The 26,048-nt window shown below is 44.2% G+C and overlaps 1 protein-coding gene across 1 annotated transcript; it reads right to left on the bottom strand.

The window, feature by feature from the left end:
* Positions 1 to 5,117: 5,117 nt before the first annotated feature.
* LOC311107432 (transmembrane protein 255A-like) lies at positions 5,118 to 25,466 on the bottom strand. Its single transcript, XM_084149923.1, has 10 exons — positions 25,173 to 25,466; positions 22,087 to 22,229; positions 20,493 to 20,555; positions 11,015 to 11,104; positions 10,575 to 10,646; positions 10,274 to 10,362; positions 10,041 to 10,112; positions 9,460 to 9,622; positions 7,056 to 7,205; positions 5,118 to 6,791 (listed from the first exon to the last, which is right to left on the bottom strand). The coding sequence occupies exons 1-10, from the start codon at positions 25,225 to 25,227 to the stop codon at positions 6,645 to 6,647; spliced, it is 1,044 nt and encodes a 347-aa protein (XP_084006049.1). The 5' UTR covers positions 25,228 to 25,466; the 3' UTR covers positions 5,118 to 6,644.
* Between the last annotated feature and the right edge of the window lie 582 nt (positions 25,467 to 26,048).

The raw sequence follows: 26,048 nt of genomic DNA, 5'->3' as shown, positions 1-26,048 counted from the left end.
ATGGTGATAATGATGATGTACAGTACATTACAGGCTATACACTTTTAGTCTCTGCACTTGTGATCTATAGCTGACCAAAAGTAAAGCAATCTAACATAGTGTTAATACTGTTCAACATGAGATTTCCAAGGCGTATCAATCAGTCCAAATAATCAAAATCAGACAAACCATTCCCACACCACGACACCAGTCTCATGCCACTTGATAAAAGGCAAAAAATAAGGACCAATCACCGTGCCACTTAGGACAGGAAGCATTCATATCAGAGAGAGACGGAGGCGAGAGTCAGAGGGAGGAGAGCACATTGTCCAAGGAGGAGAGCACATTGTCCAAGGAGGAGAGCACATTGTCCAAGGAGGAGAGCACTTTGTCCAAGGAGGAGAGCGCATTGTCCAAGGAGGAGAGCACTTTGTCCAAGGAGAAGAGCACATTGTCCAAGGAGGAGAGCACTTTGTCCAAGGAGGAGAGCACATTGTCCAAGGAGGAGAGCACTTTGTCCAAGGAAGAGAGCACATTGTCCAAGGAGGAGAGCACATTGTCCAAAGAGGAGAGCACTTTGTCCAAGGAGGACACCACATTGTCCAAGGAGGAGACCACATTTTCCAAGGAGGAGAGCACATTGTCCAAGGAGGAGAGCACATTGTCCAAGGAGGAGAGCACATTGTCCAAGGAGGAGAGCACTTTGTCCAAGGAGGAGAGCACTTTGCCCAAGGAGGAGAGCACATTGTCCAAGGAGGAGACCACATTGTTCAAGGAGGAGAGAACATTGTCCAAGGAGACCACATTGTCCAAGGAGGAGAGCACATTGTTCAAGGAGAAGAGCACATAGTCCAAGGAGGAGAGCACTTTGTCCAAGGAGGAGAGCACATTGTCCAAGGAGGAAAGCTTCTCATCTGGCCAGGATAACTGGTGCTTTTCTTGAGTTGACATATATGGATGAGGCACATCTGTAAGTGGTTATCCCACTGGCTATAAGGTGAATGCACCAATTTGTAAGTCGCTCTGGATAAGAGCGTCTGCTAAATGACATAAATGTAAATGTAAATGTCCAAGGAGGAGAGCACTTTGTCCAAGGAGGAGAGCACATTGTCCAAGGAGGAAAGCTTCTCATCTGGCCAGGATAACTGGTGCTTTTCTTGAGTTGACAGATATGGATGAGGCACATCTGTAGACAGTCCTGGCATCTTAAGAGGTCAGCTTGTTTAAGAAAAACGTACAGCCAATCCCAATTCGCTCCCTACCCCTTCCCCTTGGCTCTAACCTTTTGATATTGCCAATTATTTTAATGACTATTTCATTGGCAAAGTTGGCAAACTCAGAAATGCCAAAAACAAACTGTGAGCCATCATATTCATGGTTGAAAAATTGTTATCCATCAATAAAGAGAAATCACCTGGTATTGACTACTTAGATGGAAAGCTACTGAGGATGGTAGCTGACTCTATTGTTAGGCCTACTGCTGCTAGGTAGCTCTCTCTCTCTGCTCTCCCCCTCCCCTCTGTCTGTTCTTAATTGCAGGAGTGAAGTCTGGTTGTCACGCTCTGGCTCCGGGACTTTGTATGTTGAGCCAGGGTGTGTTCGTTTCGTGGTGTTCTGTTTGGTTGGGTTGTTCTATGTGGTTGTATTTCTTTGTTTGAATGAGTGACTCCCAATCAGAGGTAACGAGTGTCAGCTGTTGGCTCGTTGTCTCTGATTGGGAGCCATATTTATACTGTCTGTTTTCACCTTGGGGTTGTGGGTTTTTGTTCCGTGTTCAGTCAGTGTTACTGTGGACTTCACGATCGTGTTTTGTTTTGTGCTTGTGCTTCAACTAATTAAAGTCATGTTTCTTTCACACGCTGCGCCTTGGTCTACTTCGCTACTAGACGATCGTGACAGAAAAACCCACCATACAACGACCAAGCAGCGTGTCCAGACGGAGGCAGACTGGACATGGGAGGAAGCGCCGGGAAAGGAGATAGAGAGGCTGGCGATGGCCCAGGTGGGCAAAGTGTGGTCCTGGGAGGACATGCTCGGGGGCAAGGGACCTTGGGGTAGGATCAAGGCCCTGGCGAGAGAGGAGCAGCGGCGTCAGCAGTGCCATCGTCGGACGGAGGAGAGGCACCCCCAATAATTTTTTAGGGGGGGGCACACGGCATGGGCGACTGGGCAGCAGGAGGCTGCCACAGGGCGAAATAGGAGAAGAGGAGAGAAGGCCACCGGGTTACGGGAGCCATTGGCGAGAGGAGGGAAGGAAGTCGTAGAGGCACGGCGAGAGGGACTGAGGTGGATTGCCAGTCCGGTCCGGCCCGTTCCTGATCCCCGTTTAAAGCCAGTGGTGTGTGTTCCCAGTACGGTCCGGCCTGTCCCTGCTCCACGCACCAAACCTACGGTGTGCGTCGCCAGCCCAGCCCGGCCTGTCCCTGCTCCACGCATCAAACCTACGGTGTGCGTCGCCAGCCCTGCCCGGCCTGTTCCTGCTCCACGCACCAAGTCTACGGTGTGCGTCGACAGCCCTGCCCGGCCTGTTCCTGCTCCACGCACCAAGTCTACGGTGTGCGTCGACAGCCCTGCCCGGCCTGTTCCTGCTCCACGCACCAAACCTACGGTGTGCGTCGACAGCCCTGCCCGGCCTGTTCCTGCTCCACGCACCAAGTCTACGGTGTGCGTCGTCAGCCCGGCCCGGCCTGTCCCTGCTCCACGCACCAAACCTACGGTGTGCGTCGCCAGCCCTGCCCGGCCTGTTCCTGCTCCACGCACTAAGCCTACGGTGTGCGTCGCCAGCCCAGCCCGGCCTGTTCCTGCTCCACGCACCAAGCCTACGGGGTGCGTCGTCGGCCTGGTCCAGCTCGTTCCTGCTACTCGCACCAAGCCAAGGGTGCGAGTCGTCAGCCTGATCCAGCCCATTCCTGCTACTCGCACCAAGCCAAGGATGCGAGTCGTCAGCCTGGTGAGGTCCGTTCCGGCTCCACGCACCAAGCCAAGGGTGCGTATCGTCAGCCAGGTCCGGTCCGTTCCTGCCTCACGCGCCAAGCCAGGGGTGCGCGTCGTCAGTCCGGTGCCTGGTCAGGTCAGCTACTCCACTACGGAGTTTGAGCAATCCGCTCCGTCTATGTCCGGTCCAGATCCAGCCAGCGGGGTCAGACCGGACCGGGGGCGCTACGGGGGGATTGTGGAAGGGTGGTGGTCAAGCCCGGAGCCGGAGCCGCCTCCGAGGAGAAATGCCCACCCAGCCCTCCCCTGTTTGGGGTTTTGAGGCGCGGTCGCAGTCCGCGCCTTTAGGGGGGGGTACTGTCACGCTCTGGCTCCGGGACTTTGTATGTTGAGCCAGGGTGTGTTCGTTTCGTGGTGTTCTGTTTGGTTGGGTTGTTCTATGTGGTTGTATTTCTTTGTTTGAATGAGTGACTCCCAATCAGAGGTAACGAGTGTCAGCTGTTGGCTCGTTGTCTCTGATTGGGAGCCATATTTATACTGTCTGTTTTCACCTTGGGGTTGTGGGTTTTTGTTCCGTGTTCAGTCAGTGTTACTGTGGACTTCACGATCGTGTTTTGTTTTGTGCTTGTGCTTCAACTAATTAAAGTCATGTTTCTTTCACACGCTGCGCCTTGGTCTACTTCGCTACTAGACGATCGTGACACTGGTGTGCGGGAGTCAGGGTTCCAGCTGCAGCTCATTCACCATAATCACCTCAGCCTTAAAGACCCGGTCAAACTTGCCACTCATCGTCAGATCATAGTCAAGACGACCATGTTAGTCTCGCTGCTGACTCAACCTGCTTGTTTTCGCTCTTTGTGTTTTTGGCCGGTTCTATTTATATTTCTCCTGTGCCACAGATTATTGGAACCTGACTCCTGCCTCCGCTTCACTCCTGCCACCACCATCCTGCTTTCCACTACTGGACCTCACATTTGGACTCACCACGGACACTAGGACGTTACGGTACCACTCCTGCTCAGAACCCTGGATCTGTTACCCTCCCTGTAGACCTGGACTTGCTCTTCCCCTATTTTTGGAAACCTGGACAATTTAACTTTGAAATAAACCTGTTAAACCTTCTCTGGCTCGGTGTAGTTGTCTGCATTTGGGTTCATATTCAGTTTAAACCGTGACATCTATAGCCACTCCTATCTGCCATATATTTAATCTGAGCCTGGAGAAAATTATTTGTCCTCAGGCCAGGAGGGAAGCCAAAGTCATTCCGCTACCCAAGAATGGTAAAGCATCCTTTACTGGTTCTAACAGCTGACCAATCAGCTTGCTGCCAGCTCTTAGCAAACCTTTGGAAAAAATGGTGTTTGACCAAATACAATGCTATTTCTCTGTTATCTAATTAACAACAGAAGGGCACTCAACATGTACTGCACTGACACAAATGATTGATGATTGGCTGAAATAAATGGATAATAAAAAGATGGTGGGAGAGACTTCAGTACAACCTTTAATATTATTGACCATAACCTGTTGTTGGAAAAATGTATATGTTATGTCTCTACATCCTTTATCATAGGATGTAAAGCCATAACACATATTTGGTACAAATCATTCCCTATGTTCTAGACCTCAGCTGAATCTGGTAACGAATGGTGTGGCTGAAGTTCTCGGTGTCACCCTAGACTGTAAATTGTCATGGTCAAGGCACATTGATTAAACTGTTGTAAAGATGGTCTGTCTGTGATAAAGAGATGCTCAGAATTTTTAACATCACAGTTGACCAAAAGTCCAGCAGGCTCTAGTTTTATCTAATCACTTAACTATTGCCCGGTGATATGGCCAAGTGCAGCAAATAAGAACCTAGAAAAGCTGGCCCAGAACAGAGCAGCACGTCTTGCCCTTCAATGTACTCAGAGGGCTAATGTCAACAGTATGCATGTCAGTCTCTCTTGGCTCAAAATAGAGGAGAGATTGACTGCATCAATTACATATAGCTCTGACAGAAATACTTACCCCACCAGACATGCCACCAGGGGTCTCTTCACAGTTCCCAGGTCCAGAACAAATGAAAGGAAACATACAGTATTATATAGAGCCATGATTGCCACGGCACAACACCTCTCCCCCATGTGACCTACTTTGTTGTGTGTATGTACTGACATGTATGTGTAACTGATCGATGCACACACACACTCTACACACACCCACACATTATTATTTAGTTTTATTAAATGTGTCTTTAGTTGTAGTTTATATACAAGTCTGTAATGTCACTAACCATGTTTCCATCCACAGTTTTTATGCGTATAAAGTCATACTGTATAAAAAACAATCATGACAGCTATGAAGGAAACAGGATGTTTCAGTACAATTGTATAAATGCCACCAGATCATTTCTTTGTTCGACATGGTGGGATCTTTTTGTGTCTGTAAAATTAATTATGTGAGAAATGGCAGTGGAAACGCTTTTATGCGCAAATATATCAAAGTCAACTTGGAGTCACGCGATGATATGGTGTGTGGTCCTCCCACTACGACTCGGGAAACCATGCAGTTTATTAGGCTACAGATGAAATAAGTTATGATGAACTTCACAGGGTGGTGAAAGTGCATGGTGATCTTGATGCTCCTTTCCAATAACTATCGAGGGTCTTACACTGGTGACATGATGATCGATGCTTGACTGCCATTTGACAAATACAAATATTCTTGCTCTTATCCATAATAATCTCATAATTGTAGACTAGCCTACCCGCACTGTATCTGCGAGCTGTTGGCTAGAGCGCACGTGCCAAGACCAGAGTAGGCACATTAACGCAACAGTGTTTGTGACAAAACTATCGGTATAGTTGAAAATGCGATGGAAACACATTGAACTTAAAAAATGTATTCAGTAAACTTAAGTGAAAAAGTAAATAGTCATCACGCACTGATTTTTATCCGCAACAAGTCCATTTGGTGGAAACACACCTCTGGGGGGAAAATTCGCATATTTTCTTTATGTAGATTCTAGAATATTTGCATGAAAATCTGTCCTCAATTGGATGGAAACCTAGCTAGTGTTAATATTTTTAAAGGTATGTAAATTAGAGTATTTTTGTCTGTAATGTCTTTTTTTCGTTATGTGTTGGACCTCAGGAAGACTAGATGGGGATCCTAATGAAATTAAATCAAATAACCATTTGATGTTTGCAGATCTGTAAGGTATAAACAATAGGATGTAGGCTACCCACTACACTGCTTATAACTACACTGCTTATAGTTATCCAGACCCCTCAGAAATGCAAACATGGAAGAGTTAGGACCAAGGGGAAGAGGTAGGGAGCAAACTGGCACCAACTGAGAGAGTCTGCTGAGCAAAGGGTGTGTAGGCCAAGCAGGGTCTTGCAATATCCCCCGCTCCATCCAGGTCGGGCTGAATCCTAACAGGCTATACTTATTGGGGGATGAATTATACCTCACAGCACTGGCTTCTAGTCACATCAGTGACTCATGCTCTTTCTTTCTTCCACTAACTCCTTGTATCTTTATATTCCACACAGCTCAGGCTGGCTTGGCTGCTCAGGAACAGTTTGGAGCGCTAGATGCAGCAGCAGCTCGCATTCAAACAGGTTAATATTCAAGGTCCACTAACACCCATCAATGCCCATTGCCCTTTGTTGCCAATGTAGCTGGCAAAAGTGGAGACGATACCGGATGCCCTCCCCTGTTCTTTCCCAGGTCCAGCCTCTCTCCTAGGGGCTGTATGGCGGGGGCTTCTCGTCGGGGGGGCAGTAAGGTGGAGAGTAGCACGGGGGGACCAGGGTGGGCCACATGTGGCTGGCCCCCGACTGGGACTCATCAGACAGGCCAGAAGAGTCAGGGAACATCATGCTGGAGCCCTGAAGAGACAGGAGGGGGAAGATGAGCCGGGGTTTCTACAGTACTCATCCTATGGTCAAGCAGTGAGGACAAAATCATAACTTCAAATCCAACAGTGTAACTCGAATTTTCGTGCATATTCACCATTGACATAAACGCGTGATCTCCTCAAGAGTTGGAGTTACCCACACATAGTTTAAGTTAGTCTTCCGTCCTAATGAATTATTCCTGTTAGTTGTGGCTTTGTGGGGGATAATGAATGATGGGTATTAGTAGCTTATTACCTGCAGGTCATAGGCAGTGTAGGGTGGCAGGTAGGGGGCAGTGTTGTAGTAGCAGTTGAAGGAGGAGGTGCTGGGAGCTGGAAGCTCTGTGGGGACAGGGGCTGCTGGGAGGGGCTCTGACTCACACGAGTCAGTGGTCAGCATGGGCGTCTGACCAAAACACATACAGATACAATGAGTGGTGTGCCCACACACTCTCTCTCACACACACACACACGCACCAATGATTGACGAAGGGCCACACTAAGGGCCACACTAAGGGCCAAGGTGCTACGTTTTCATCTTGAGCAAACCCTAAGTAAATCAAATGCCTAAAATGACTAATTAACATCTTTCAACCTTTTAAGAATGGTTGGCCAACTTTTTAAGAATTGTTAGTTTTTGCCTACTGGGTCAATATCTTACAGTGGGGGAAAAAAGTATTTAGTCAGCCACCAATTGTGCAAGTTCTCCCACTTAAAAAGATGAGAGAGGCCTGTAATTTTCATCATAGGTACACGTCAACTATGACAGACAAATTGAGGAAAGAAAATCCAGAAAATCACATTGTAGGATTTTTTATGAATTTATTTGCAAATGATGGTGGAAAATAAGTATTTGGTCACCTACAAACAAGCAAGATTTCTGGCTCTCACAGACCTGTAACTTCTTCTTTAAGAGGCTCCTCTGTCCTCCACTCGTTACCTGTATTAATGGCACCTGTTTGAACTTGTTATCAGTATAAAAGACACCTGTCCACAACCTCAAACAGTCACACTCCAAACTCCACTATGGCCAAGACCAAAGAGCTGTCAAAGGACACCAGAAACAAAATTGTAGACCTGCACCAGGCTGGGAAGACTGAACCTGCAATAGGTAAGCAGCTTGGTTTGAAGAAATCAACTGTGGGAGCAATTATTAGGAAATGGAAGACATACAAGACCACTGATAATCTCCCTCGATCTGGGGCTCCACGCAAGATCTCACCCCGTGGGGTCAAAATTATCACAAGAACAGTGAGCAAAAATCCCAGAGCCACACGGGGGACCTAGTGAATGACCTGCAGAGAGCTGGGACCAAAGTAACAAAGCCTACCATCAGTAACACACTACGCCGCCAGGGACTCAAATCCCGCAGTGCCAGACGTGTGCCCCTGCTTAAGCCAGTACGTGTCCAGGCCCGTCTGAAGTTTGCTAGAGTGCATTTGGATGATCCAGAAGAGGATTGGGAGAATGTCATATGGTCAGATGAAACCAAAATATAACTTTTTGGTAAAAACTCAACTCGTTGTGTTTGGAGGACAAAGAATGCTGAGTTGCATCCAAAGAACACCATACCTACTGTGAAGCATGGGGGTGGAAACATCATGCTTTGGGGCTGTTTTTCTGCAAAGGGACCAGGACGACTGATCCGTGTAAAGGAAAGAATGAATGGGGCCATGTATCGTGAGATTTTGAGTGAAAACCTCCTTCCATCAGCAAGGGCATTGAAGATGAAACGTGGCTGGGTCTTTCAGCATGACAATGATCCCAAACACACCGCCCGGGCAACGAAGGAGTGGCTTCGTAAGAAGCATTTCAAGGTCCTGGAGTGGCCTAGCCAGTCTCCAGATCTCAACCCCATAGAAAATCTTTGGAGGGAGTTGAAAGTCTGTGTTGCCCAGCGACAGCCCCAAAACATCACTGCTCTAGAGGAGATCTGCATGGAGGAATGGGCCAAAATACCAGAAACAGTGTGTGAAAACCTTGTGAAGACTTACAGAAAACGTTTGACCTGTGTCATTGCCAACAAAGGGTATATAACAAAGTATTGAGAAACTTTTGTTATTGACCAAATACTTATTTTCCACCATAATTTGCAAATAAATTCATTAAAAATCCTACAATGTGATCTTCAGGATTTTTTTTTCTCATTTTGTCTGTCATAGTTGACGTGCACCTATGATGAAAATTACAGGCCTCTCTCATCTTTTTAAGTGGGAGAACTTGCACAATTGGTGGCTGACTAAATACTTTTTTTCCCCACTGTATACCATGTCTGCTCCTCCATCTCTGGGTCAGTATCTTATACCATGTCTGCTCCTCCATCTCTGGGTCAAATAAGTCCAATAAATACATTTAAATTGATTTAGCTTAAGGTTTGCATGTTTGGGACTATTCCATTGCTTCCACAGTACCAAGTTAAACTCAATCAAGCGCAGCTCAAGTATTTCAAACAATTTGACATAACTAAGTACACTATATACGTCCCAGGGTCGTATTCATTAGGCACCAAATGGAAGAAAGCGGACTGAAACAGTAGGGAATACCTGTACTTGTCCAATAAGAACCGCTTGCTTGCGTTTCTGTTGAAAAAGACTTTAAAACGTAATGCTAGGATGTGGCCTAATGAACACAACCCAGATGTGGCCTGCTGCTTGTCTCACCATGTCCTTGAAGCCTCCTAGCACGGCGGCGGTGATGATGCCCAGGAAGAGAGCGACGATGTTGAGGATGGTGACGGACCACAGCAGGTGGTAGAGGTGTACCACGTCCTCGCAGCTCCCCACCTCCGTGTACTCGTGGTAGCCCCCTATCAGCTCCACACGGCTGGGCCAGTGTGTGGGAGAGGTGGGTGGACAAGATCAGGAAGGACAAAGAGTTAAGACATACAGAAGTAAGTAAGAAACACCTTCTTGAGACACAAGAAGTTTTTTTTTTTGTACCACATTCATTGTGTAAACTCTTCGATATAAAATGACAACAGAATATAAATACATGAAAATAAGTTGGCCTTTGGCTGTCAAATTGAGTTGCAATGGAGGAACTAGCTACAACTACTAGAGAGTAAGCGCTAGGGGACAGGTAGGAGGACTGGTCTTCATGCAGGAGTGAGGAGAGGGCACCCACTCATTCCCATGGTGTGTTCCAAGCAGGAAGACTTCTATACAGCTACTGTTAAAATCAACCACAACAACAGAAAATGGGTTGTTAATGATTCTCAAGAGGCTAAAAGAAAGGGACCTACTTCCAAATCATGGACGTTTTCCTAAACTTTTTCAAAACATCTTTATTCGCATGTCCCAAAAGAGGATGTTCTCTGAAACATAAGTCCAAAAAAGTTTTTACAATTACATTTTTCCAACAGTGATGACCTTAATCTGAGGCAAACAAGGAAATAATCAAACTAAGAAAACAATCAAATTGAGCTGAGTTTAGCTGCCCCTCAGGTAGTTTGTGAAAGAGGCTTGGAAAACTCACTTGCCACAGTTGTAGAGGTCACAGCAGTAGCAGGTATTGGACTTCACACGTAGGCTACAGGTTGCGCGGGACGCTGTCTGGCAGTGAACCTAGATTTCACACAGGTAGTCACTGTTATCACATAGTAACGCATATGGATCATGCTCTCTATATTGGGAAACTGATGGATTTTCAACTCTAAGGCAATGTTTAAACAACTTTAAGGCAACTTTTAAACTTTAAGGCAACATATAAACAACTTTAAGGCAACCTTTCAACAATGAGGACAGGAACAGTCAACAGGAAATAAGTGTGCACTCACGTCCTCATAATCCACAGAGGATTTTGAATTGGCGTAGAAATCACAGCGGCCGGCATAGTAAGGTCTAAGGTCCTGGGGCGTAACAAAACATACAAACATTTCATCCTACTGTTTAGGTTTTACACATCACTAGAGAAGAAACAACAGCATCAACCACACCAATAGAATACACTGCAACAACACAAGTTTCAAATTCACTTATGTCATATAGTTACTCTATACGTTAGTAACCAGTATGTAATTAATAATTTATCATGGAAAATATAGAAAAGGTACAAAAACAACGATATAATTGAAAATAAGTGGCAATGGTCAGATGATATATGAAATCAGTTACTAGTGTGGTTACTGTGTAATAACACCAAAACATTGATATTCCATATGACAGCATGGTATCTGTCCATTAGAGCTTATTGGCTCTGCTTGGTACTGCTACTCACTATGTGTCTTGCTGCAAACACCCCATCCACAATGGCACAGCAGAATGCAGCCACCACACCAAAACTGATGAACACAATGGACGCCACCAGCTGTAAGAGAAACAATGAGTGAGGAGAGAAACAAAGAGTTATCCACTCAGACCTTTTGACTTATTACCTTGCATTGGAAAGTCACCTCAGGAAAGAATTTCTCATCCCATGAATAAATGATTGTGTTTGTTGTTCTGCATCTAATGTTGTACATTGTGTATTATCTACTACATTATGAATTATCTACTACATTATGTATTATCTACTTAAGTGATAATGCCCGAGAACCAATGTTTGGAGGATATATTGGCACGGGTGTATATCCTCCAAACACCAGCTTCAGAGGGTATTATCACTTTTATACAACGGGTTACCAACATATTCAAATAATGATTGGCATATTTTCATGAAAAACATTATTTTGATGAATTTATTCATACTATTTCATCCTTCCACAAGATATAGTCTCGACACAAATCTAGGGTTGCTACCCAAACAAATCTAGGGTTGCTACCCAAGCCGTCTGGTCGTTCATTCTATCGGTTTGGTTGCCAGAGACGCGACCCAGTCGTTCAGTCTTTTTGTTCTGTATCTATGGACGTACCCAGTCGTTCGTTCTAAATGTTCCATTGCCATACCGGCTGGCAACGTTCTTATCCCTTGCTTGCTAGCTAACCAACTACGGCTAACTTACAGTCACGTCAAAAAGTGCAGTCAGAATAACAGCAAAGTAGCTCATTTGCATTTGTTTAAGCTGTTTTCTAGTGACATTTATTTGGATACATCCATAACAATGAGTTAATGAGGCTCGATTTCGCCTGGCATAGAAATGTGCTCACTCGTCAGGACACTGTTGTTCAGAGGAGCTAGCCAACAACACAGCTAATACAATCACTTCAAACTGAAGCTGGAAAGACTGCAAACTAGCTGCACTTCGTTTTGTTTGACCTTTTTTTTTTCTTTGTGTTAATTATAGGAGGTAGATCAGCTTTAATATTGCAGATAGATTGTAACTTCAATCAATGTAATTGTCTGCATCACTTCCAATCCCCCATGTTTGTTTTCTTCTCGCAAATATATATATATATATATATATATATATATATATATATATATATATATACATATACATATATACACATATATATACACATACACACATATAAATACATATACATACATACACTGCTCAAAAAAATAAAGGGAACACTTAAACAACACAATGTAACTCCAAGTCAATCACACTTCTGTGAAATCAAACTGTCCACTTAGGAAGCAACACTGATTGACAATACATTTCACATGCTGTTGTGCAAATGGAATAGACAACAGGTGGAAATTATAGGCAATTAGCAAGACACCCCCAATAAAGGACTGGTTTTGCAGGTGGTGACCACAGACCACTTCTCAGTTCCTATGCTTCCTGGCTGATGTTTTGGTCACTTTTGAATGCTGGCAGGGCTTTCACTCTAGTGGTAGCATGAGACGGAGTCTACAACCCACACAAGTGGCTCAGGTCGTGCAGCTCATCCAGGATGGCACATCAATGCGAGCTGTGGCAAGAAGGTTTGCTGTGTCTGTCAGCGTAGTGTCCAGAGCATGGAGGCGCTACCAGGAGACAGGCCAGTACATCAGGAGACGTGGAGGAGGCCGTAGGAGGGCAACAACCCAGCAGCAGGACTGCTACCTCCGCCTTTGTGCAAGGAGGAGCAGGAAGAGCACTGCCAGAGCCCTGCAAAATGACCTCCAGCAGGCCACAAATGTGCATGTGTCTGCTCAAACGGTCAGAAAAAGACTCCATGAGGGTGGTATGAGGGCCACAGGTGGGGGTTGTGCTTACAGCCCAACACCGTGCAGGACGTTTGGCATTTGCCAGAGAACACCAAGATTGGCAAATTCGCCACTAGCGCCCTGTGCTCTTCACAGATGAAAGCAAGTTCACACTGAGCACGTGACAGACGTGACAGTGTCTGGAGACGCCGTGGAGAACGTTCTGCTGCCTGCAACATCCTCCAGCATGACCGGTTTGGCGGTGGGGCAGTCATGGTGTGGGGTGGCATTTCTCTGGGGGGCCGCACAGCCCTCCATGTGCTCGCCAGAGGTAGCCTGACTGCCATTAGGTACCGAGATGAGATCCTCAGACCCCTTGTGAGACCATATGCTGGTGCGGTTGGCCCTGGGTTCCTCCTAATGCAAGACAATGCTAGACCTCATGTGGCTGGAGAGTGTCAGCAGTTCCTGCAAGAGGAAGGCATTGATGCTATGGACTGGCCCGCCCGTTCCCCAGACCTGAATCCAATTGAGCACATCTGGGACATCATGTCTCGCTCCATCCACCAACGCCACGTTGCACCACAGACTGTCCAGGAGTTGGTGGATGCTTTAGTCCAGGTCTGGGAGGAGATCCCTCAGGAGACCATCCACCACCTCATCAGGAGCATGCCCAGGCGTTGTAGGGAGGTCATACAGGCACGTGGAGGCCACACACACTACTGAGCCTCATTTTGACTTGTTTTAAGGACATTACATCAAAGTTGGATCAGCCTGTAGTGTGGTTTTCCACTTTAATTTTGAGGGTGACTCCAAATCCAGACCTCCATGGGTTGATACATTTGATTTCCATTGATAATTTTTGTGTGATTTTGTTGTCAGCTCATTCAACTATGTAAAGAAAAAAGTATTTAATAAGATTATTTCATTCATTCAGATCTAGGATGTGTTATTTTAGTGTTCCCTTTATTTTTTTGAGCAGTGTATATATATACATATCCTTTAAAAAAATATATATTTCCCTTTATTACTTTCCAACCCCACCACCCCTTCCCTAATTGGAGTAAACTAGTGAACAACAATGCTTAGGCCTCTACTTCCAGCTTATACATACTATATACATTTTATGGACACAGTCAATTTTACAATAATTCTATTTTGTTTGTTTTTACTCCTGAACTTCCTCTACCCTCAACCTCTCCGATCATTTTTGTCACACCCTGGCTCTGGGACTCTATTTGTTGAGCCAGGGTGTGTTTATTCTATGTGTTTATTTCTATGTTGGGGGTTCTAGTTTGTTGATTTCTATGTTTGCCTGAGTGACTCCCAATCAGAGGCAACGAGTGTCAGCTGTTGGCTGGTTGTCTCTGATTGGGAGCCATATTTAAACTGTCTGTTTTCCCTTTGTGTTTGTGGGTTTTTGTTCCGTGTTTCGGTCATTGATACCGTGGACGTCACGAGTCGTTTCTTGTTTTGTATTGTTTAAACTTTAACTAATTAAAGTATGTTTGTTCATCACGCTGCGCCTTGGTCTACTCCTTACCTCGATCGTGACAGAAAAACCCACCATGCAACGACCAAGCAGCGTGTCCAGGGGCAGCTCTTGGGCTGGACATGGGAGGAAGCGCCGGGAGAAGAGACGGTGGAGGCGCGCCGTAGAGAGGAGCAATGGCGTGATCAGGGTCGTCGTCGGGTGGTCGAGAGGCAACCCCAGAAACTTTTTAGGGGGGGGCACACGGCATGGACGACGGGGCTGACGGAGGCAAAAAAGGGGCGGATTCTGGAGGCCACCAGGTTACGGATACACCGCCCTGTACGTCCTGTGCGGATGCCTCACACAGAGTGTGTGAGGGTAGGCATTCAGCCAGGACGGGTTGTGGCCGCTCTTCACTCCAGGGCTCCTATCCGTCTCCACAGCCCGGTTCGGCCTGTCCCTGCTCCACGCACCAAGCCTACGGTGTGCGTCGCCAGCCCAGTCCGGCCAGTCCCTGCTCCACGCACCAAGCCTACGGTGTGCGTCGCCAGCCCGGTCCGGCCTGTCCCTGCTCCACGCACCAAGCCTACGGTGTGCGTCGCCAGCCCAGTCCGGCCAGTCCCTGCTCCACGCACCAAGCCTACGGTGTGCGTCGACAGCCCGGTCCGGCCAGTCCCTGCTCCACGCACCAAGCCTACGGTGTGCGTCGCCAGCCCGGTCCGGCCTGTCCCTGCTCCACGCACCAAGCCTACGGTGTGCGTCGCCAGCCCAGTCCGGCCAGTCCCTGCTCCACGCACCAAGCCTACGGTGTGCGTCGACAGCCCAGCCCGGCCTGTCCCTGCCACTCGCACCAAGTCTACGGTGCGCGTCGCCAGCCCGGCCCGGCCTGTTCCTGCCACTCGCACCAAGCCAGGGGTGCGAGTCGTTAGCCTGGTAAGGCCCGTCCCTCCTCCACGCACCAAGCCAGGGGTGCGCGTCGTCAGCCTGGTAAGGCCCGTTCCTCCTCCACGCACCAAGCCAGGGATGCGCGTCGTCAGTCCAGCACAACCCGTGCCTGGGTCACCGGTGCCTGGTAAGGTACCGGTCAACTGCTCCACTATGGAGCTGAAGCTAACCGCTCCTGCTAAGTTCAGTTCGGCTCCAGCCGGCGGGGCCAGACTGGACCAGGGGCGCTATGGGGGGTGTATTGGAGGGTGGTGGTCAAGGCCGGAGCCAGAACCGCCACCGAGGAGGTATGCCCGCCCAGCCCTCCCCTGTTTTGTTTAGTTGAGGCGCGGTCGCAGTCCGCGCCTTTAGGGGGGGGTACTGTCACACCCTGGCTCTGGGACTCATTATGTTGAGCCAGGGTGTGTTCATTCTATGTGTGTATTTCTATGTTGGTAATTCTGTTGTGTTTAATTCTATGTTTGCCTGAGTGACTCCCAATCAGAGGCAACGAGTGTCAGCTGTTGGCTGGGTGTCTCTGATTGGGAGCCATATTTAAACTGTATGTTTTTCCCTTTGGGTTTGTGGGTTTTTGTTCCGTGTTCGGTCATTGATACCGTTGGACGTCACGAGTCGTTTCTTGTTTTGTATTGAGTTTAAACTTTAACTAATTAAAGTATGTTTGTTCATCACGCTGCGCCTTGGTCTACTCCTTACCTCGATCGTGACGATTTTCATGATGTCCATCCTGTTTGCTTCTATATGCCATATCTTTCTAACTGTGCTCTTTCACAAAAGCTCTCAACCTATAACCTATATACTTATTATGGACACAGTATGCTTTACATTAGTTATCTTGTTGTTATTAGTTGTTGTTAGTTGTTATTAGTCCCATCCTTCAGCTCCATTCAACACCTCCCATCTATCTCTTAACACCATCCATATTGGATTTCTATTTGCCATATATTTTTCAACTGTACTGTGATGTTTCACAAAAGTTCTGAACCCTTCTATTCTCATTGTTTCTACAGATTGTAAATTGAAAATAAACATTTTTGTTAAAAGTATTATTATATTATTGATCGATTGACTATGACTTTTCAGATCACCCAGTAATGCTATCTGCAGGGTTAGCTCCAGGTAAATATTGCAATCCTTCAGCCATTCCTGGACCTGTGTCCAAAAACAAGCTACAAATGGACAGTACCAAAACAAATGATCGAATGATTCTGTCTCTTCGCAGCAAAATCTGCAGAACTGGGAAGATTACATCCCCCATATAAATAACATTCTATTTGTAGCAAGAATTTTTGTATTATAATTTAAATTGAAAAATTCTAAGTTTTGAATCCGGTGTCGTTTTGCATATCAGTTCATAAACACTATGCCATGGAATCGTTACGTCAAATATCTCTTCCCAACTATTTTGCAATCTATATGGGACGGCTGTCAATCCTTCGGTCCTTAAATGAAACTGGTATACGTTTTTATGTATCACAATTTTCTTTAACCAATTATGTTCATTAATGCAGGGCCGACAGACAAGTTCCTTACTTTTTCCCCCTTCCACTTGCCTCTTCCATTTTTGCGGTAATACTGCAATTATTTGGTTGTAATTTTGGGTAGAGCAGACATTTCCATATGTTTTTGTTAGGAACATGTGCGACATAACTCCACCAGTCCTACCTATGATATCATTTACGAAGATTATACCTTTTCTTTAGCCGGTGGTAATTTGTGGATTATACAACAGGTGGGTCTAATCCTGAATGCTGATTGGTTAAAACCGCATTCCAACCGGTGTCTATTACACAAATTACCACCGGCTAAATCTATGACGTTAAAATGCCTATTTACTCTGTTCCATCTGACTGTGCAATCCACTTTCTCATCATCCCAGCCAAGCAATTTATAAACTTGAGCTCCACTATAAAAAGCATCGAGACATTATCTCACATTTCTTTTAAACGAACATTTAGTTTTCAACAGCGGAGATTTGTATAAACCTTGCTGTCTGTCTCTCTGACATTTGCAACATTGTTCCAATATTCAAATTCGATCTCCAGTTGTCCCATAGTAATGAACGTGTCGGGAGTCGGGAAGAGACAGTCAGACAGGCAGGCAGCGATTCTCAGCCAGCCGAAATCATGAATCAGCTGGCATCATTTTTATGGATATACAGTATTCAAAGAAATGTCAATTGAAAAAAGGTAAAAATGAAACGTGCAGCTAGTATGCAGTCTTTCCAGCTTCAGTTTGAAGTGAATGTGTTAGATTTGTTGTTGGTAAATAAATGTCACTAGAAAACAGCTTAAACCAAATGCAAATCCGGCTACTTTGCTGTTTTTCTGACTGCACTTTTTGACGTGACTGTAAGTTAGCCGTAGTTGGCTAGCTAGCAAGCAAGGGATAAAAACGTTGCCAGCCAGTATGGCAATGAAACATTTAGAGCGAACAACTGGATACAGAACAAAAAGACTGAACGACTATGTTGCTCGCGTCTCTAGCAACCGAACCGATAGAATGAACGACCAGCCGGCTTGGGTAGCAACCCTAGATTTGTGTCGGGACTATATCTTGTGGAAGGATGAAATAGTTTTTAATGAAAATATGTCAATCATTATTTGAATATGTTGGTAACCTGTTGTATAAAAGTGATAATGCCCTCGAAGCCGGTGTTTGGAGGATCTATTGGCACGGTTTGCCAGCCCTCGACTTTGTCTTGGGCCTAACAACACCCGTGCCAATATATCCTCCAAACACCGGCTTCTCTGGCATTATCACTTAAATAGAAACCGTCTGGAATGTGGTTTTAACCAATCAGCATTCAGGATTAGACCCACCGTTGTATAATACATTTTATAAACTGGGTGGTTCAAGCCCCTGAACGCTGATTGGCTGAAAGCCGTGGTATATCAGCCCTTATACCATGGGTATGACAAAACATTTATTTTTCCTGCTCTAATTAAGTTGGTAACCAGTTTATAATAGCAATAAGGCACCTCTGGTGTTTGTGGTATATTGCCAATATACCACGGCAACGGGCTGTATCCAGGCACTCCGTGTTGTTAATATTATCTACTACATTATGTATTATCTACTACAGTATTATCTACTACATTATGTATTATCTACTACATTATGTATTATCTACTACAGTATTATTTACTACATTATGTATGATCTACTACATTATGTATTATCTACTACAGTATTATCTACTACATTATGTATTATCTACTACATTATGTATTATCTACTACAGTATTATTTACTACATTTTGTATTATCTACTACATTATGTATTATCTACTACAGTATTATCTACTACAGTATGAATTATCTACTACATTATGTATTATCTACTACAGTATGTATTATCTACTACAGTATGTATTATCTACTACATTATGAATTATCTACTACATTATGTATTATCTACAACAGTATTATCTAATACAGTATGTATTATCTACTACATTATGTATTATCTACTACAGTATTATCTACTACATTATGAATGATCTACTACATTATGTATTATCTACTACAGTATTATCTACTACATTATGTTTCATCTACTACAGTATTATCTACTACATTATGAATTATCTACTACATTATGTATTATCTACTACAGTATGTATTATCTACTACATTATGTATTATCTACTACATTATGTATGATCTACTACAGCATGTGTGTGTGTGCATGATGTGTGTGTGTATGCGCACATGAAATGTGTTCTTGCATATGTGCGTGTGTTCGTATATGAGCGTGTGAGGACATGTGTAAACCAAGTCATTGAGAACGCAGCGTGCCCTGGGTGTGTGAGTATGAATGTTCCCGGTGAGGGGAGAGGGTGTGGGTGTATATTGGGGGTGGGTAGAGGACAACAGTGATAGAGTGCTCTCACTGTCACCTAGGTCCTGCGGTGCCCGCCCCACGTGGCAAGTTGCCCAGCTCTTTTCAGGCACCGCTACCCTCACCCTCAAGTCCTTTCACTCCTCAAAGTAAGACAGCATGTATTCAATGACACATCACCCCATCCTTTTTACAACACTCTACAGCCCTCCCTGGGAGGAGAGGATAGGAAGGAAGCAGTAGCCAGTGACACCACACATTCAAAAGCTACCAGCAACTGCAGGGACTTGTCTCTGAGCCAAGATTCCTTCCATGGGAATCTATTCCATCTATGCTTGGCAACATCAACAACAACAATATTTCCAAATGTTGACATTCTCTAAAATCATGTATACATGTGTGGATGGTGCCGGATATATCCATATGTTGTTTTTGGGCAACAGCTCCACTGTATTATGTGGGATGAATGCACTAGGGTGGCAACAGCTCCACTGTATTATGTGGGATGAATGCACTAGGGTGGCAACAGCTCCACTGTATTATGTGGGATGAATGCACTAGGGTGGCAACAGATCCACTGTATTATGTGGGATGAATGCACTAGGGTGGCAACAGCTCCACTGTATTATGTGGGATGAATGCACTAGGGTGGCAACAGCTCCACTGTATTATGTGGGATGAATGCACTAGGGTGGCAACAGCTCCACTGTATCATTTTACATTTACATTTTAGTCATTTAGCAGACGCTCTTATCCAGAGCGACTTACAGTTAGTGCATACATTTTTTTTTCTTTCTTCATACTGGCCCCCCCGTGGGAATCGAACCCACAACCCTGGCGTTGCAAACGCTATGCTCTACCAACTGAGATACATCCCTGCCGGCCATTCCCTCCCCTACCCTGGACGACGCTGGGCCAATTGTGCGCCGCCCCATGGGTCTCCCGGTCGTCCAGCCACTCCCCATAGCCACTCCCCCTGTAGTTTCTGTGTGTTAAGGCTGTCACGCTACACACTCATTCTTCATTTCGGGAGCTATGGGGAGTGGCTATGGGGAGTGGCTATGCCCCTGGCACCACCCTTCATCTGCAGTTCCTTCTCTACATTCCTGCGTGGACATCTGTCCTCCTCCTCTTACACATGTCTATTTCTGGGTGCATCTCACAAGAAGGCCTAGGAACTATGTTCTGATAGCCACGCTAAAACCCCTGTGAGCCAACTGTGACATTCTGCTAGAGAAGGTAGCTGTGGTTGTGTGTCCATGCCACATGAAGACCGCAATTTGGATTTTGTCTATGTCAAGTGAATGGAGCTTGAAGAATTGAATTAGGTTATTGGTGGTGTATGTCTGCAGAGAGATATAGAGCCGTAGCATAGAAACTGATACGGAAGTGCAGGCGTAATATAATCCTCTTACCATCTGCCTCTTGTTTTCTATCAAATGGGCTCCGATGATTCCCAGAAAGGAGCCAAAGCCCAGCTGAAAAAAGAGCAGACTGTTGTTAGGGCGCCAGTGGAACTGGACTAAATAGGAAATTCATTTGAACGGTAATAGAGATCAACAGCAATTACAACACAACACTTCACTTCTGTGAGACCCTCAGGATCAGGAAGTGGCCCTTCCATTCGGTTCACCCAAATGACCATTCCCCAGAAATAATAAAATGGCCCTGTTCAAATACTGTAGAAATGCATCCTTCCTTCCTTGTTTCCTTGAGGCAAGTGTTCAAGATCACCACCTTATTACTTTCATCAATTAAACAAATTCAGATCTGTGATTACTTCATGGAAGTAATCACAGATCTGTAACAGTTTACCCACCTTTTGCGGAAAAAGCCATTCAAAGTATAGTGAGTGTTACTTTTTTCACCACGACCGGTGATCAGAGTTTACCCACCTATTTTTTACCGCTACATCACTGGTAGGAAGGTAAGGAAGGATGCATTTCTGAAGTATTCGAACAGGGCCCATATCTATGATCGTGATATTGATCACCCAGTAAGATGAATGTGGTGGAAGTACATCCAGTCTCAGCTCTATTCACACAAGTTCACAATAACATTTTCTTGATCTATCCTAGCCAATACTGTTCTTAAATACCTGGCCTATTATTGTATCTGAAATATGATTCACTGGTCTTTCTTCAGATGAATGACCATAGATGATTTCTTCTTAGAGACAGCCTAATCATCATCCACACTGAATAGAATAAAACAGAGGAAATGTATTTTTCCTGTTAGGGAGCTTCTTCTTTATAACTTGTTATAAGCATGCATGAGTCTTTATAATGTCTTAGAATAAGGCTTACAATATAATAACATAAGCTCTATAGGATCACCACTGTTGCTTTCTCCTGAGGCAGAATGCTGAGGGTTATATAGAAGGGGTCTCTGAAGCCAATTTATGGATGATGAGTACATGTTTCAGCCTCTAATGACAACAATGCTAAATAATGAATGTGGGGGAAATGCCACCCTCTGAGAGTCCATCATAAATTAGCACTCAAAAGCATCTAAAAGAGAGCTTACATCAGCCAGAGCATATTACCCTGGATGGTATGCAGTACTCCTTTCGGCAACACATAAAGTTACTTAAAGTCTGCAGGCATAACGCGCTTTAGAGTAGAATAGAATAGAGTAGAACAGAATAGAGTAGAATAGAATGGAATAGTAACTAATACATTTATTTTTCCTGTGACGGAATTTCTTGTTTATAACTTGTATAATTATTTAATTATACAAGTATAAGCATGTATAAAATATTTATAATGTATTATAAGAATCAAGCTTTTAATATGTTATGTCACTCTGTGTATCAACATTTCAACTGTTTCAAAATGGCTGGTATTTAGTCAGGATCGAGATGATTATAAGCCATTAAAAGAGGGTCAAATACTCATGACAAGTCTTGTGATGCATTATAACTGCATCAAAATGCATTCGTAGTGTTATCCTCTTTTCGTTGAGGTATGACATGTCTCTAAGACAGTAAGATGTTAGACTGCTACTTACAATGACTCCAGGGTAGTAGCCACCGACGGTGATGTTCTGTGTCCTGGTGGTGGCTGCCAGTCCAAAGATAAGGATGAGTACAGACACAATGAGCAACATCATAGCGACCATGATGGACTTCCGTTTCCTCTGTTTGAATGATCCTGGAAGACATACAGTGGGGAAAAAAAGTATTTAGTCAGCCACCAATTGTGCAAGTTCTCCCACTTAAAAAGATGAGAGGCCTGTAATTTTCATCATAGGTACACGTCAACTATGACAGACCAAATGAGATTTTTTTTTCCAGAAAATCACTTTGTAGGATTTTTAATGAATGATTTTGCAAATTATGGTGGAAAATAAGTATTTGGTCAATAACAAAAGTTTCTCAATACTTTGTTATATACCCTTTGTTGGCAATGACACAGGTCAAACGTTTTCTGTAAGTCTTCACAAGGTTTTCACACACTGTTGCTGGTATTTTGGCCCATTCCTCCATGCAGATCTCCTCTAGAGCAGTGATGTTTTGGGGCTGTCGCTGGGCAACACAGACTTTCAACTCCCTTCAAAGATATTCTATGGGGTTGAGATCTGGAGACTGGCTAGGCCACTCCAGGACCTTGAAATGCTTCTTACGAAGCCACTCCTTCGTTGCCCGGGTGGTGTGTTTGGGATCATTGTCATGCTGAAAGACCCAGCCACGTTTCATCTTCAATACCCTTGCTGATGGAAGGAGGTTTTCACTCAAAATCTCACGATACATGGCCCCATTCATTCTTTCCTTTACACGGATCAGTCATCCTGGTCCCTTTGCAGAAATACAGCCCCAAAGCATGATGTTCCCACCCCCATGCTTCACAGTAGGTATGGTGTTCTTTGGATGCAACTCAGCATTCTTTGTCCTCCAAACACGACGAGTTGAGTTTTTACCAAAAAGTTATATTTTGGTTTCATCTGACCATATGACATTCTCCCAATCCTCTTCTGGATCATCCAAATGCACTCAAGCAAACTTCAGACGGGCCTGGACATGTACTGGCTTAAGCAGGGGGACACATCTGGCACTGCAGGATTTGAGTCCCTAGCGGCGTAGTGTGTTACTGATGGTAGGCTTTGTTACTTCGGTCTCACTGTTCTTGTGATCATTTTGACCCCACGGGGTGAGATCTTGTGTGGAGCCCCAGATCGAGGGAGATTATCAGTGGTCTTGTATGTCTTCCATTTCCTAATAATTGCTCCCACAGTTGATTTCTTCAAACCAAGCTGCTTACCTATTGCAGATTCAGTCTTCCCAGCCTGGTGCAGGTCTACAATTGTGTTTCTGGTGTCCTTTGACAGCTCTTTGGTCTTGGCCATAGTGGAGTTTGGAGTGTGACTGTTTGAGGTTGTGGACAGGTGTCTTTTATACTGATAACAAGTTCAAACAGGTGCCATTAATACAGGTAACGAGTGGAGGACAGAGGAGCCTCTTAAAGAAGAAGTTACAGGTCTGTGAGAGCCAGAAATCTTGCTTGTTTGTAGGTGACCAAATACTTATTTTCCACCATAATTTGCAAATAAATTCATTAAAAATCCTACAATGTGATTTTCTGGATTTTTCTCTCTCAATTTGTCTGTCATAGTTGACGTGTACCTATGATGAAAATTACAGGCCTCTCTCATCTTTTTAAGTGGGAGAACTTGCACAATTGGTGGCTGACTAAATACTTTTTTTCCCCACTGTACACAGTGTTAGACAATATACCTGTATATACCCTCAATATACGTGGATATCCCCTCAATATACCTGTATATCCCTTCAATATACCTCTATATACCCTCAGTATACCTCTATATCCCTTCAATATTCCTCTATATACCAACAATATACCTCTATATACCCTCAATATACCTCTATATACCTTCAATATACATGTATATACCCTCAATATTCAGGTAGTTTAAACAGATCATCATATCTGTTTTTGCTTGGTACTGAAAGTGCTCTTGAAAACCTGACTGCTGCCTCTGACACTTTTTTGGGATTGTATTAACAGTGATGTAATTAACAAAGTACTAAAATATAGTTTTTGACAGTAGTATTCCTGTGTTTGTCATAACACACGCCTCTTCAACTGATAGGTAAATATCAATAGCAGTGTATTATGGTTAGCTGTGTAATAAACCAAGGAATCTAAGGCCTTGATTAAACTAACCATGTTGTTCCCCTCGCTCCATTCCATTAAAAATGCATGCATGTGTAGTTGAGATATTTTATCATCTTGACATTGATAATTTGCTTCTCATTATTAACATGATCGATTATATGTTGATGATGCATGGTAGCATACATTTTGATAATACTGGGCCTTGTTGGATCCTACTTTTGATTTTATAGGCCTAATGGTGATTTTCGTGATATCAACAATTCGAGAGGACTATAAGGTTTCTGATTCTGAGGTAATTGGCTTTATCTAGTATTCTTTTGTACTTAAGAACATGAATTGGGGTATTTAGAGTGCTATATAGGTAGAGAATTGAACTGAACAAGGCTATGTCAATAACTACATTTCGACAAAAATGCAGATAGAACCTTATAGTCCAAGCGCTCGAATTGTCTGATGTAGAATCAGGTGCACGTGTTGTTATAACCATGTAATTAATTAATGATTGCATGGTAATAACATCTTATAGAACTACTTTGTAAGAAACACAAATACAATATAACTGTGCCGTGGGTGTGTGAATGTTGTTGGCAAAGTAACAAAAACAGAATCGCCAACGATTGTATCTAATGCTGCCTGGCTACACCTGCAGTGGCCGAGCAGGAAGAACTGAAAATACTTAATGTAAACTAGCGGCTTTCCCATATTAATCAAGCACTGACCTGCTCGTGTCAAACACATTTCATTCCCACAGAGATAGTATTACATCCTATCTATTTATCCTGACAATGTGACAAATTGTACCTTTCTTCAGGATTTTGACAACAGCACACAAAGAAAAACAGTCAGCGTAACCTACAGTAGCCATACTAGCTAATACGCTACAGACAAACATATATTGCACCAAGTAGCCTATCTTTTTTCCTGCAACCATGCCGTTGACCTCGCGCACACATACCGTACCTATAGGAGTTTCTGTCAAAATTATTCCGGCTTGTTGATTCTGTACAAGAGGCATTTTCTAATTAATCGCGGGAGCTGAATATAGGCCCAAAATTATGATTCAAGGTTAAAAACTAGACACATAACAAGCGGCACAAAAACGTGTTTACTGCTATGAGCTAATGCACGCGTGACATTTGATTGCAGTGGCATTCTCTAATAGCAGACGTCCCCGCGCCACTACCGTGGCTGTCTCTTTTACATCAGCGTCTCTTTGACATGTCCACTCTCCGCTGTCTTCATCCGTCGTGAACCGCGGAGCGTCAATAGGTGCAAAGTTTTACGCATGCACCACGCTCCAGTCACAGTCACACACCCGACAGTCACACTCAGGACAATAACTCATCATAGGCTTATTTTATCTCAATTTATTAGCTGAACATTTTCATATAGCCTAAATCTGAAAAAGGCAGACTCATTTTAGCCTACTTATATCCAAAATAGCTCGATATATTTAGTTTCTGTTTTTTTTGTATTCGTTTTTATTATTGTTATATACAGTCATTAGTATATAACCGTTTTTTTTTTATCAGACAGGAGGACATATTAGCTGATAAAAATACTAATTTTAAGCAAGAGTGGAGTAGGATAGGATAGCGATTTGGAGATGTTCGAGCGCCACCCCATGTCAACATTCAAAATTGTTACCATCGATTTTTATAATCTGCTTGGACTAACCTCTGGCCCTAATATAGTAATCTATTCATTCTTCCAGGTTTCCTCAAACTGCTCACTTTCATTGTGATCTGCGCTAATAGGTCCTATATGCGTCATGATTAGGCTAATTAAACCTAATCATACCATTTTGAGTGGCGTGCACGTGGCACAGAGGCAGAC

The sequence above is a fragment of the Coregonus lavaretus genome (genome assembly GCF_964263955.1).
Source record: "Coregonus lavaretus genome assembly, chromosome: 32".
Lineage (NCBI taxonomy): Eukaryota > Metazoa > Chordata > Actinopteri > Salmoniformes > Salmonidae > Coregonus > Coregonus lavaretus.
The sequence above is the reverse complement of the archived record's forward strand: the minus strand, read 5'-3'. Positions and strand labels throughout refer to the sequence as shown.